Source organism: Momordica charantia (genome assembly GCF_013281855.1).
Source record: "Momordica charantia cultivar OHB3-1 chromosome 5 unlocalized genomic scaffold, Mcharantia_2.0 BLBB01000005.1, whole genome shotgun sequence".
Lineage (NCBI taxonomy): Eukaryota > Viridiplantae > Streptophyta > Magnoliopsida > Cucurbitales > Cucurbitaceae > Momordica > Momordica charantia.
Window position 1 is genome coordinate 24019700 of NW_028275163.1, and position 14397 is coordinate 24034096.

A 14397-nucleotide genomic window follows, 5' to 3' on the forward strand; every position below is an offset into this window, starting at 1 on the left:
ATTTTAGAAGTAGATTGTAAAACAAGAAAATTGTTAAGGCTTAATTTAGATCAAATTTGGTTGGAATGGTAAAACAAATTTTAAAATTAGGCTGCAAAAACAAAAAATGAACTTATTTTTTAAAATCTAAAATCAAAATTCTAATAAACAGTCTTTAGCGCGGAAGGAACCATTAAAATTTATATCAGTATCTCATGAGGAGACGAACAAAATACAAAGTATAGCTCAATGGTAGTTAACACCCGTCTCTAACCAAGAGATGATAACCTCGAATCCTTCCTACTTAAGAATAAATAAAAATACAAAGCATAAAAGACAGTTAGTTTCCCTAGGCAGCTCCAGAAGAGCAAGAGCAATAAAAAATGCAATCAATGTATAGTTCAATGTATAGGATATAAAGATGAGAACGTCCAGAGACCAAAAATGATGAGATGAGCCTATTTTATGTGCTGAATTGGTAATGGTGACCCTGTTTTTCATCTATCCAGAGTCTTGAATCCAACTACAATATCGGATGAGAAATTGGGGAGACACAAAATCTGATCTAGAGTGTCAAACAATCGTCAACCGCACCAACCGATCGTCTTATTTGTTCTGAAACCTTCCGTAGGCTCGTGGTTTGGTTGCGGAGGCGGCCTAGGCTCCCTTGGTTTGGCTGGGTCAACAAAAATAACCCACCCATCCAGGAACTTGGCATTCATTTCTTCTCTCGCCTTCTCGGCTTCCTCAATGCTTGCGTAAGTAACAAAACCGAAGCCCTTTGATCTTCCAGAGGCTCGATCAGTAATAACTTTTGCTGGAGGGTCATCAAGCAGAGTCAATGTGGGTCAATATGATTATAGTGTTTGAAAGGCTATGTCCAAGGAAATGAAAACACAGAATTGGAGGAAAGCGAATATTGTTGTTCACCTTCAACAAGCTGGCCAAAAGGAGAAAAGGCCTCCTTCAGCTTATCATCTGTAGTTAGTCTTGAAAGACCTGCTTGTTGGGCAACAAAAAAACGCGATAGTCACTACGCTAACAGAGTAAATAACAGGCCATTCAGTAGTTCAATAATCGATCAACTGTCATCTTTGCACCTCTAAAATTTTCATAATGTACTAGTTTGTATGTCAGTCAGAGATTTTTCCCATTTTTTTCTTAATAAAGACCAAGCTTTCATTGAGAAAATAATGAAAAATAACAAAAGAATAAGCCAAGGGCTGAAAAAAAAACCAGCAGAAAACAGGTTGCGACCAGGAGAGCCCCGCAACTAACCATACAAAAAAAGACTCCAATCCGAAACGATGAGACTTGACGGATAACTACAAAATTCCTTAGAAACCAGCGTCCAAGTAGAGAAACGTGCGACCAGTACCACAACTCCTCTCAAGATGTTTCCCATTCCTAAAAATTATATTATTCCTCTCTCACCAAAGGGTCACAACCCACAGAACCACAAAGAATTTCTCCTAGTATTGTTATCAGCACTAATATTGGTTTTGGTGGAGTTGGGGAGGGGGAAATTCAACCGAAAAACCCAGTTCTCAGTCAGCTAAATCATTGATGAAAGAGGTTACATTTGAGAACTTCTGAGTTCTGTATAAAACTCTTGCCTATTGCCCATTGGAGGATTTAAGTTCTTTAACTCACGATTCAGTCAGTTCAGCTAAGCAATGGCTTAAAAACTTAAAATATATTGGCCAAATAAAAAGTACAAGGACATGAATGAGCACTTGGAGAATAACAGGCCAACAAAATGGTAATATTGATGGAGAAAATGACACACGGCAACTCTTTTCTTAGATACACAACTTCGAGTAGACTAACAACAATGTCAATCACAAGCAATTACTTCAGATGGCCCGCAGTCTGCACCAGTTCTGAATCTTAATTAATACAACAATCACAAGGCGACAGTAAAAGCATAAAACAACGAAAATAAGCAACAATTGCTAAAAATCATTCAATTCAACGCGAAACTGTTGTCCGCGTCGAAGCAAATCAAGCATGAATAGAAGGGAAAGAAATAGTATGAAAATGAGAATTGAGGCGTACCGCTAACGAAGAGTTTGGGAGCTGTGAGAGTGGAACCGAAACGAATGGCGGTGAATTGGAATTGGAATTGCTGAAGAGAAGAGGAAGCGAAGGAAGATCCATTGAGAACTCGTCGAAAGGCAGAAGCGAACGCCATTGTAGGGGGACTCCACAAACCCTTGCAAAACCCTCCCACTTTTCAACTCTCGCTAAGTGGCCGCCGACGGTGACTTTGTGTTCTTCCAACCGCCTTATTTTAAATATTAAAATATTATTTTGGTCCATGTATACAACATCCAATAAAGTCACTACGAAGTAGTTGCGAGAGTTACGAAGGAAATTTCAAGTGAAAATACTTGTCTCCTCAACAACAAAAGGAAATTTGTTCTCCTCGCCACAAATATTTAACCATTCAGTTTGGTCATGGATTGAGAACGAGAATTGAGTTCTATGAGATTGAATTTCTCGTCGTTACTCGTAGGGTGCTTGGCTGTTAACCGATTGCTCATAAAGTCAACTATATCCAAATTTCAATTTTTTTTTTCTGCATGCTAAATATTGATTTCATTTCTAGGTGGAGTCTCCAAGTACTTTCACTAAAAATACAGTCAAATGTCGATGGCTTCCTCTCTCTTTCTTTTTTTTTTTTAAGATTAAATTGCAGCATCTCGAGTATTTAAATTATTTAAGTAATTTTTATAAATTACAACTTCCAATATTGGGATTCTAACCATTCAGTATCCCATTGAAGTAAAGGGACAGAGAATGAGATGGATTTTGGTAATTAACTTTGTTATTCAAATGTTATAATTTGAATAGTGTATTGTTGTTTTGAAGCATGGAAGTAACATTTCCCTACCAATTTTTTATTTTTCAAAAATATATTACGTCACAAATATAACTTCCGACGAGACGTTGACAACTAAATTTTTTATGAGAGATAAATGTAAAATGAAGATATATTTATGTTTAAAAAAGATTGTCAAAGTTCTAGCAGTGATGAATAAACAAAATGGATGTTATCAATCAGCACTTGGGAGACTGAGAGATATAAATAATGGTTTCAAGGTGTATTCTAATACATTAAAATTATTAATTTGAAAAATAATTACTTTCATTCTCAATTACTTAGCAAATTGGTACTGGCATGTATAATTCAGTTGTTTATATTCATTGAATTTTGTAATTTAAGTCATATTATATTCTAAATAATTTAATAAACTTATTTATAAAAATATCAAAAATTTTAAAATTTTCTAATTTCTGCACTAGGATTTTATTTTAATTTCGATTTTACCCTTATTTATTGCATTTACATTTATTATAGTTATTTATTTTTGGGGCCATACTAATTTTCAACATAAATCCCTTAAGAACATCTATATACTAATCCCTAATTTAATTCAATTTTTATGTTTTTTTAAGAACAACATATTGGAAAGAGGAGACGATTTCACAAGAGGTATCTATCAATTACCATTTACATGTTAAACTAATATGAAACTTATAAAACAATAATCTCTATGAACAAAAAATGAACTATGAAATATAAAGCCAAGGAAGGTATGGACTAATTTTGAAGACAACGAGCAATTTTGACCGAGTTATCTTCACTTAAGAAAGTTCTAGCCTATGACATTTATTTATGCAAGTTTGTTTGAATTTTTTTAGTACAACAATCATAGAGATGGAAAATTGAATCTCCAAACTTGAGAGGAACCGTACATGGTAATATTTATCATATGCACACTTCCAATGGTGCACACATTAGGATCTAAATTTTCCACGAAGAAAGAATGGTGCAAATTTACATTTATATCCAAAATATCCTAACAACTTTCCAAATGCAGAAAGATTGGACTGACATTATTTAAACCAAATTCGTAGAAGATTAACTAGTGATATAATATATTATTGTGACCGATATACTTCATTTTTAGTATATCAATTTTTTGAAATAACAAGAGCAAAATAAAAATTGAGAAACAAAATCTTATTTTAAAATTTTTACCATATTTGCAAATATAACAAAAGTTCTTCCTACCCAATAAAAATCACACATGAGAAAGGGAACAAAATCAACACCATCACAATAAAAGCATTAAATTTAAAATTTTTAAAAGAGGAAGAGAAATAGATGCATACACAGACATGAGATTCTTGGAACTTTGATAGTTGCAGCAGGCAATACAGCCCCCTCCAAGATTTGACCTATGGCTGCAAATAATAGAAAGCATCTGGGCATTTCAGGCCTTTCTCTGTATTATTATTTTTCTTTTACACTTTGGAAGAAGGAACACTACATGGAAATATGATCAAAGTTAACAGGAAAAGTGAGAGATCTCTCCAGCATGCATAATAAAAGGTCAGCATGCAAAATATTGATTTTTCTTTCTTCACACCCCCCCTCCCCCCCAATTAGTAGTTAACTATTCTAATTTCTAGTTTGTACAATGAACAAACAGAAACAACCTTTCCAAGAGATTGTTTGTTGGCTGCCAGTCCAAACCGAAACTCGCAGCAAATTATACATCAAACTATCGCTCCCTATGTAGGATTTTAAAGGAGAAAAAGAATGAAATAAAATATGATTCCTTCCAACTTTCACCTAAAACCTTCCTTTCCAACGATCCTACTCAGGATTATTATTTCAATAGAGACATGCGCACCGATCATAATGTCGGCTGCTGCACCACCTTCTCTAGCATCGATGTTCCGTTGAAGATCGTCAGCTGGACCTCCCTCATATACCTCATCAACTGGCCAATCATAGACAACAACATGAGAAACGGTATAACAGATGCAACGTTTGTTGTTGATAAGCATAAGCAATGAGTTAGAAAAAGCAATAGTAGCATAGCATCCTGGAAATTCGGGTCGGATTATGTTCAAGTTGAATAAGTTTCAAACAATTTTATCTAACTCAACTCTTGAACCAAAACTAACCATAACTTATAACCTAACCAAACTCAAATAGTTTAGGTCAAACTGAAACTGATAGAGTTCAAGATTTTCAAGAGACTGAAATTTGTCGTACGCCCATAAAAAGCCAACCATAGAATGGGATGTTACTTACTTGTTCTTCACTCATCTTTCTGAAACCTAATTTCTTGGTCCAAATTGATTCAGCATCCTCCGCAGCAGGGAGTACAAGGTTTTGGACATTTAGGGAAGAAAGTAGCCGCTCTATACATGAAAACAATACTTGGAAGTAACCCTGCAGAAATGGAAAAACAAGTCAACTAGAGAGAGAGAGAGAGACGAATGAAGATGAAACCTATATTCTAACAGCTAAGAGCCTAAGATCACGCCATAGGCTTCTCAATAAGAACCTTAAGCACCTACCTTGCCCTGATGTTCTCTACTTGTGGCAACTATAGGAAGCTCAGCAACTTCACGACCAAAGATTCTAAGAAGACCAGCCGATACAACTATTGACCTGAAAAGCAGAAGATTCGAGAACTTGAGTAAATCAAGAGCATCCCACTGGGGGGGGGGGGGGGGGGGGGGGGGGGGGGGACTACAGCTGAAGAGTCATACCTCACAATTAAAACAACACAATACATTCCTCCAAACTCTTGTCCAGATATATTTCTCCTGCAGTGAGTTACCATATATATCAAACGTCTAATCATATACCCAATAACATGACCATGTTGACATTACCAATTCCACTATGATTTTTCAATTGAAAAACAAACCTATGCAATAGTACAACTTGCAGGAAAGGAATTCATAGAACTGAAAGACTAAAAATAAACAAAACAGCTTCAAACATTTTCTTACCCATAAACCATAACAGGTATCAGATCACGACCTGATTTTGCAACAATGGGATCAAAACATTCCTGGTAAAGATACAAGATGTGCAATTAGAAAACCAGAGCAAATAACTTCAATCATGAACACATTAGGATCAACACAAAAATGCAAAGAATATTTAATGGCATTTGATTCTTGGGTTTGATAAGCCTAGGTTAGTGTACGACCTTACTTAAACAGGATATGTTCTATAGGTTGTACATCTGTTTCCTTGAGTTTTAAAAAGCCTAGGTTAGTGTGTATGTTATGTATGTTTGGATCGTAGGAATGGATTGTAAAATTTTGACATTGTATAGCCGGTGTAGCTTAGAAGGTTGATTTCAAGATCCAGTGTAATTCAATGTTTTGACCCATGGTATAGTAAATGATAACCTGGCATAAGCAAATCCAAATCTAGAATACAAGCTCCCTTATTACACCAAATACCCTCCTAAAGATAACTTTGTCATGCATTGCAACTTGGGTTTCACAGTTGAATTTATGGAACAAAAGCATTCCATATTCTCCATCCCTCCAGCAAAACAGAACCCCCCCCCCCCCCCCCCCCCCCCCCCCCCCCAAAACCAAAAAAAAAAAACCCAGCTATTTTCTGAACTTTGTCTTTTCAGTTACATTGTATTTTAAAATAGCCATACTAATAATATGGCTTAAGCACATCATAGATTCCAATTAGGCTAGAACTTGGATTAAAGGTTAAGAGCACACAGCCTATTTGAACTAGTCTAACATTTCGGCAAACAAAATAGTACGATGAAATTACAACCAAGTACTGGAGTATCAAGATAGTATGAAGAAACATACTCGAAAAATAGCAGTCGCCCTAGAAAGAAATGGAAGATCTTCTGGGTACCGACTTTTTCCACTTAAAATTTGCCACCGAACATCATTAAGAGCTCCATCAATTACTAATCCTTTTCCAGCATGCTTTCTGATTACTAACTCTGATAATGAATCTGGAATGATTTGTGCCCCGTTCAAAACCGTATTCTGAAGGGCCACGTGGATATGACTGCACTCATCACAGCAGAACCACTTATCCTTCGGGAGTTCCTACAGGAAAATCAAGTTCCCCTAAGTAACTTCATAACATTCTTTAAGAATAAAAGATACTAAATTGCTTTTAAACTTACCTTCAGATCACATAACCCACTATCCCGCAAACAGCCAACATGGAATTCTCTCTCACACTGAACAAAAAGAAAAAATTAGACATTAGACTAGACAAAGCAAAAGCAACATAGAAAAAATCAAATAGAAAATATAACGTAATGTTCATACTTGATCACATAGCAATACAGTTCGATCATCAAATTTAGCAGCACTGAAATCATGTCGCCTACAAGATCACAAAAAAGATATACCAGAGTTAAAGGTCATATAAATCATATACCTACACAAATAATGAGATATGGAATTTCTTCTTTTTGATAAGAAACAATATAACGAGTAAATAAAGCTTCTGTTTTATCATGAAACAGTCAATTACATACATTAGCCCTTCATTGTGTTGATATCACAAAGCCATCCATCTATTAACTAAGGAAAGGACACACCTAAAAAGTCAACTGCACCTTAACCAACTTTACTACATCTATAAGAAGTCTAAATAGTAAACATTGCTTAATTTTTAAACCAATATGAACGTCTTGAATGGCAAGTCAGACATTCAAAATAATATCGTGATCTCACCATTAAAATAATAAATAAATTTTATCCAGCCACTACTGGATTGGAGTTTCAGCTAAATAATTTTTTTTTTTTTTAAATGCCGAATGGATGAACTTTTGATTTCTTTTCATCAACTTTAAATATGTCATATATGATATAAGATTAAAAACAAACAAAATCTGAAAAAAGGAAAAAGGAAAAAGAAATTTAAAAAATAAACAAGACAAATATGGTTCCTTCCTAAACAGGCTCTTTAAAAATTATTAATATGTATCCAGTTAAAAATGAAGCAAAGTTTTACATAATCCCCTACCTAGCCTAGATCTCAATAAACAAGACATATATGCTTCCTTCCTAAACAGGTTCTTTAAAAATTATTAATACTTATCTGGTTAAAAATGGTGCAGATGTTTACATAACCCCCTACCTAGATCTCAATTTAAAGGTAGCAGTCAGATTCTCCTAAATTATTCTAATCAATAGATTCCTAAAAGGAAAGCCATCATTGAAGAGTTAAGAGAAGGATGGGAGAAAAAGTTAACTACCTGCAAACAACACAACCACCGATTTCATACTCAGGTGCTTTAACAACTCGTGTTAACTTAAATACAATTGGTTTTGAAAAACTCAAAGAACCTCCGGAAGCAGCCTTCAAACTGGAACCCACTTTATCTCTACAATTTGGGCAACACCAAACTCCTTCAGGAACATTCTGTAGATGCAAGCACCCTGAAAAATAAAACTTTAGAATGCAGAACTTGCATACAATTGTGAAAATAAGCAGAAATAGTTCCAAAAAATTAGCAAGGTGAGAGAGTCAAATGAACACCGGGGTGTGTGCTAATGCTAAAGCCTAATCGTTGAGACAAACTGAAATCCACACTCCAGGCATATTACATGATTCTGGAAGCAATTTTGAACAAACATGAAACTAAAAAGAATCTATGCGACAAGGTCTTCAACTAAAACAGGATATAAAAATAGGAAAGAGAAAGAAAGAAAGAAGATCAAAGATCCACCTGTATGAAAAGCTCGAGGACAGCGATCACAGAAAATTAAATCCCCTCCATTACCACATGCAGCACACATATCATCACTGTCTCCAGTGGTAAGTTTCTGCCCACTAGCCAAGGAAATGGCAATATCATGAAGCGTAAGCCCGTTTGTAGTATAAATGTGGCGGTAGCTGCATTACATAAGAAAACATTCTTTTAGTATGCCAATCTAGCAGCACTTCAAGGTAATATAACACTACACTATACTCACGGTTGACGTCTGGCAGCCATTCCTGCATGAGCTTCAAATTGGGAAGGACTAATCTGTTTCAAATTCGTAAAATAGTTTAGAAATAGAAAAATACAGACCGAAATATATTAATACAGTAGAAAAGGTGAGGTTACACTAGCAATAAAAGTTGCAGCACCTAACCTCTCGATTACAGTGACTACAGACAATTCCATTTCCTTGCTTGTAGCCTCCAAGTATTTTCTTTGGAAAGTAGGGAAACATAAAGGAAAAAAGGTCAGATCATCCACAAACTTAGTCATCATATGCATACATCAAGCTACCATTCCATTTACCTGTCCTTTGACAAAGTATGCCAGCTCTGCACCATCAGGAAGCCCATTTGGCATGAAAAGTAGCCTGTGAAGATCATTGTCCCTGCCAATATAGGGGGAAAACTATCAGTTATAAAGAATGCCATAAACTTTTTTCTAAGAAGTAAATAGAGGATGCACTTGTAAAACCAATAAAAGAAAAATACCTTCTTTTGGTGCCTTTTTCTGTCGTTTTCTTTTGTTGCACGACCAAGTTGGATAAATTAGGGTTTGGTCTGCATAAAAAAGAAAATTATTGTTGCTAACGAAGCACAAAGGTATTCTGAAAATTCAATATTTATAACGTAAACACAAACTAAAATGTCTCTTTAAGAAAATGTGGTGCAACGCACTGTATCTGTAGCCAGCATTTTCATAAATCTAATAATTATCAGAAAAGCTAAAACACCAAAAACAGTGCTAGCTCGTAGCTTCATACTTCTGATACAATAAAGATTAAAAAATTGCTGCAGTACACTGATAAAATGCATTTGGATCGAATTACAAAGGTTGCTAACAGAAAAAGGTTCATGCATCTTCGTTCATCTCAAAACAATATTTAGCATGAGATGAGAAATTTCTAATCCATTCAAGAGTATTTACTTTGGTGAGGTCAGTAAGGTTGCTAACCCAAAATCTCAGGGAATTTCTTTAAATATTCCTTGGCCCTCAAACCCTAGAATCAAACAGAAACTAAATCTTAGTCACCTTACGTCTTATAAAAGATGCACTATAACATATAAGTTTTGTCTTACTGGCAATAGGAAAGACATATTGAGCGGCAAAAGTACATCATGGCAATTGTTTGATGCAAAAAGGTGAAGAAGGGCATGCACATAATCCAGCAATAAATAACATAAAGAAAATGAATTGCCGTCCTGGATACAATATATCCTTATATTTTTCAACAAACTTAGAAAAGGGTAACCAAGTTTCAAGTTATCCTATACCTCTCAATGGAATGTGACAATTTAGGAAGCTTCACGTCATCGTTTTCCACTTCAATACTTGCACTGTTCTGGTGGAAACTTACTGCAGAACATAAAATTGTCGGAAAAAAAAAGTAAAAAAAAAATTAAAAAGAAGAAGAAGAAAAGAGTAGCTCCTTCATTTCAAGGGAAGCAAATTATTTACAGTCAGAACTTAGTCTCATACTTAATGCTGAAGTAGCAGATAGATGCAGCTCCAATCCTAAACATTTTCAGGTTTGAATGGAGCAAACTGGCTTATTTAGCCAAAAGGCATGTGAATATTTTTTAAATTTTATTCAGAAAGAAGAGAGAATGATTTTTTAATAAGAAACATAAACATCAATACCTTTCCAAGCCTCAAACGAATCCATGTTAACAGACGGACCCGCTACGTCCTTAATCACTTCATCCAATATGCTAAGAGGAGCACTCTTAATTTCCTGTATGACGCTATAAATTGGCCTCCCATTCTCCAGGTATATATGATTATTTGGATGTCTAGTCTTGAAACCCGCATGCTGCTCAAACTCATAAGCACTGAGAATCTGTTCAAATTATCACTGATTATACGGTCACTCTAAGGAAGTCCGAAAATCATGTAAAAGAATTGGGTCTTATAACTTACAGTCGTGAAATTGCATACTGAACATCCGCACATATATCCCCCGCGATTTATAATACCGTGTAGCTTTATCTGAAAAGAAAATAAATCAGGCGGTGAAGAAAATAGCACTTGGGCAGTATTAGGAAGAACAGGGGACAAATACCTCACTTGTCGTAGATATATACTTTACTCGAGCGCCGTCAAGTATACCCGTCGACAGCAGCTTTTTAACATTCGAAGGGTAATTGTTTGGTAAAACCTTCTTCGACATTTTCAATTCCATTTTATTAGGACCTAAGGGAAACCTGCTGCTCTCAGCACAGCCTTCCCAGCTATGTGCAGATGTCTCCGTATAAGCATCATCCACCGACGATGGTTCTGGTTTACAGTCTTTATCAGAATTTCCATTAGAATGAACTTTGCTTACTGACATGGATGTGAAATTGTTGTCCTCCTTTTTTTTGCTGAATTTGAACGTAATTTTCCTAATTCCAGTTGAACTAGCATGCTTGGGAATTTCAAGCACAAACCGAGAAACCTCGTCAACATCGCACATATCAGCGTCATTTCGAGATGTGTTGTTCCGGCAAGGAACTCCATCGCTTGAGATATCCTCGGAGCTTGAGTTTCCCGAACAAGCCGACGTAAGATCCCCGCGCTCGACTTGGTTAGTATTTTCTAGCTCGTCTGGCTGGCTGCTAGTGATGTCTTGGAAATGATTCCCTTTCGGAGAAATTACGGGATTCGAAACTTCTGAACGAACGTCTTCATTGGATACTTCTTTTGCCTGCTTCTTATTGTGTAATGACTCGGGTTCAGTATCTTCAGCAAGACACTGATGGTCGCGCTTCAATTCGGTACTCGAAGCGCTCTCTTTCCCCAGCGGCTCATTTGTAACTGCAGCCAAACCAGCTGCTTCTTCTCCCATCCAATATATATTCCTCCAAATCTGCAGAAGCTGTAGCTAACAATACTGCAAACCCAGTCGGCAGCATCCAAAAAGCCCACGCAGAGTGGAAATGAAAATCCAGATTCACGTAAAACTGACTTAAATTGCTTGGAGCCTTCAATTGGGTGAGAAGATAATAACCAATCGAGAATTCAAATGCTAACCTTCCAGAAAACCTAAAATCGACCAAATGAAAAGAATATCAGAAAACCATCAATTGAGAATAACCGCCAGCGGTTATCACCAAATCAAAACCGATAGTTCTATTGTCAAAATCAAGAAATCTAACCTCGACACCTTTCTTGAAACCTAAATAGCCAGAATCCGATCAGAACAACTCAAGAATCAAAACCAGAAGACCAATAAAATCCAAGCTCCGCAAACCAGAGCCTCCGATTGAATTCCCAACGACAACGGATCTGAGATCTGCCAAGTCGACAACAGATTTCAGGCCTCTGGCAGTAGAATCAGAATCCGAATACGACGAACACCGGATTAGTTAGGGCTAGGGTTTTGTCCGCGAAAACCTGAAAGGACAAACGAAAGAGCAGAGCGGCAAAAAACTGAAATGAAAAAGCTTTTGGTTCGCGGTCAAGATTTAGCTTTGGACGAGATAGAGAGAGCGCGCTCGATGAGAGAGAAACTCTCTTGAGAATTTTTCTTTAATATTTATTTAATTTATTATTAAAAAAAAGCAACAACAAAAATAGTAAAGTTCGTCACGACTCACGATCTTTAGAAGGAAGCGAGACGACAGTTGGAAAAATCCACGGGGTCCGCTCTCTTATCCAATCACAAACCACCACGTGTCACCACTGTGCCAGCAATTGTGGTGACCTGGAGGCGTTTATGATGACGTGTCACATCTACGGTCGGGACCACGTTATCAGCAGCTTTTTTTTTCCCAAATTAATAACGCTTCCTTTGCCTTTCCCTGCCTTATCACTTGGTGACGTGTAATTTGAAGATCGTAGCAGTTGTTTTTGCTATAACAAACCTAATTTTGGGCCGTTGGATTATTCCACGTCATTGTGATTTTTTATATCTTGCTGGTGGGACGATCTTTAAAAATTGTGATTGAAGTTGTTGAGTAGTTTATATTTAAACTTTTCATTTTTTAATTAAAAAAAAACATCTTCATTCATAAAACATACTTCCCATGTAAGAGAATAAAAGTTAAACATCATTTTTTTTTCTGATTTTTGATGAGTAATAATGGCTAAATCTTTTTTAATATCTAATATTTTAAATTTTGTTTGTTTCTGCTGCTGTTTGATGAAGAGGAATATTTGAATGGGCCGAGCCCAACTAGACTCTGGGTTATATTGGATCAAGGTTATACAGCTATTGGATAAACCCAATTTCGTTGGATTATAAACCTGTTTTCTAGGATAGGTTAGAATTGTTGGTGCCCAAATCCAGTATGCTGATGTGGCCAGCGGATAGTGATGTGGTAGTTCGCTTCACATGTATGCAATCTAAAAAAATCGAACTCAATACCAGTTTGGTGCTCTGCGAAATGCCCTTCAAATCTTAGATTATAACTTAGTTCTTAATAGCTCATAAGAGAGTAAAGTATATGCTACAAGATATTGCGTAGAGTTTGACTCCTCTTTTTAAAGAGGAATGATGTAGGGGACATGTTCCGGTAAATTTGAGTCATACGGTTAGACAGATAGTCCATAGCCAAAACAACTTTTAAAAATGATTTTTAAAGACATTGTGTTACCATTTCTTATCTATTAATATAATTATTGAGTGTTTTTTTTTTTTGTACAACAAATATATGTAGGGATGAAGGATTTAACATATGACCTTTAAAAAATGAGCAATATACCTTAACTGCTGAGTTATACTCGTGTTGGCTATATAGCTATTGAGTTGCTACATTGTATGTTACCGTTTTTCTGTATACATATGATTAATGAGTTACTACCTCAAAAGCGATTCCACACGAGTATCTATTCGTAAGTTTTATCCTTAAAAGTTGAGGGCTCTTTAAACCTGTTTTTCAAAGAGTTAGACAACTCTTCCAATTTGCTAGGACAAGAGGTGTTGGATGTTAATGCAATAATGACCACAACTCATGCGACATTTTCATCATTTAACCTTTTTCATCATGGTCATGGCAAATAGAGCACAACAATGAGCTCATTTTGAGTTTGGGCTAGTATAGATGATATTGCGTGCAGTGACCATCTCTTTTTTGATAGGAACTCGAAACAAACAGTGATTCGTAATGACATCATTTTTTTATATGTCATATGTTGATGTACATAGAGTAAATTCAAGAAAAAAACAATAATATGTAAATATATAAAAGACGGATAAGGAATTGTCCACGATACAATGTTCACTTCTCATTTTTTGACCTTACATACAGAGAAAATGGTTTTTTTCCCTAAAAAGGAGTACTTTCATTAAATATCATGTTACATCAACATCTAACTTAGCCAATGACACTAGCCAATATAAACAGTGAGAAATCCACAAAACTTTGAAAGACTCGTTCAAAATTTTTGCCACCATGTAGGCTGGCTCGTTCGTATTGCGGTATATATCTATGAAACAAATTTATTTGGAGACCATCTCTAATGTCTTTGACAATTATTCTTATCTCATCCAACAACTCCAACTCTCAATTCATAATTCATATCGTCCAACGATATTACGATTCAAGAGAAATTCATCCGATACCAAAATGATTTACTAATTAAAGTCATTCCTTTATCGCAAGACATTCAACGATAAGTGGTTACCAGAGAACAC

General features: G+C 35.8%; 2 protein-coding genes across 4 annotated transcripts; both read right to left on the minus strand.

The window, feature by feature from the left end:
- Positions 1-249: 249 nt before the first annotated feature.
- On the minus strand, positions 250-2173 carry LOC111014997 (organelle RRM domain-containing protein 2, mitochondrial). Its single transcript, XM_022289885.2, has 3 exons — positions 2038-2173; positions 910-978; positions 250-796 (listed from the first exon to the last, which is right to left on the minus strand). The coding sequence occupies exons 1-3, from the start codon at positions 2171-2173 to the stop codon at positions 564-566; spliced, it is 438 nt and encodes a 145-aa protein (XP_022145577.1). The 3' UTR covers positions 250-563.
- Positions 2174-2198: 25 nt separating this feature from the next.
- Positions 2199-12269, minus strand: LOC111014996 (Acyl-CoA N-acyltransferase with RING/FYVE/PHD-type zinc finger domain-containing protein). 3 transcript variants are annotated; one of them, XR_015790805.1, is made up of 21 exons: positions 11918-12269; positions 10843-11804; positions 10701-10769; positions 10422-10620; positions 10055-10136; positions 9272-9340; positions 9087-9168; positions 8935-8994; positions 8773-8825; positions 8526-8692; positions 8052-8235; positions 7117-7174; positions 6969-7025; positions 6640-6888; positions 5803-5864; positions 5557-5613; positions 5362-5455; positions 5093-5233; positions 4686-4775; positions 4162-4233; positions 2199-2266 (listed from the first exon to the last, which is right to left on the minus strand). XR_015790805.1 is itself a non-coding variant. In XM_088123939.1 (20 exons), the coding sequence occupies exons 2-19, from the start codon at positions 11605-11607 to the stop codon at positions 4689-4691; spliced, it is 2535 nt and encodes an 844-aa protein (XP_087980065.1). In that variant the 5' UTR covers positions 11608-11804; positions 11918-12269; the 3' UTR covers positions 4086-4233; positions 4686-4688. The 3 variants fall into 3 exon arrangements, 2 of the variants coding, with proteins under 2 accessions (XP_087980065.1, XP_087980064.1); XM_088123939.1 differs by lacking the exon at positions 2199-2266 and having other exon boundaries at positions 4086-4233; XM_088123938.1 differs by lacking the exons at positions 2199-2266; positions 4162-4233 and having other exon boundaries at positions 4241-4775; positions 11918-12268.
- Positions 12270-14397: the final 2128 nt, after the last annotated feature.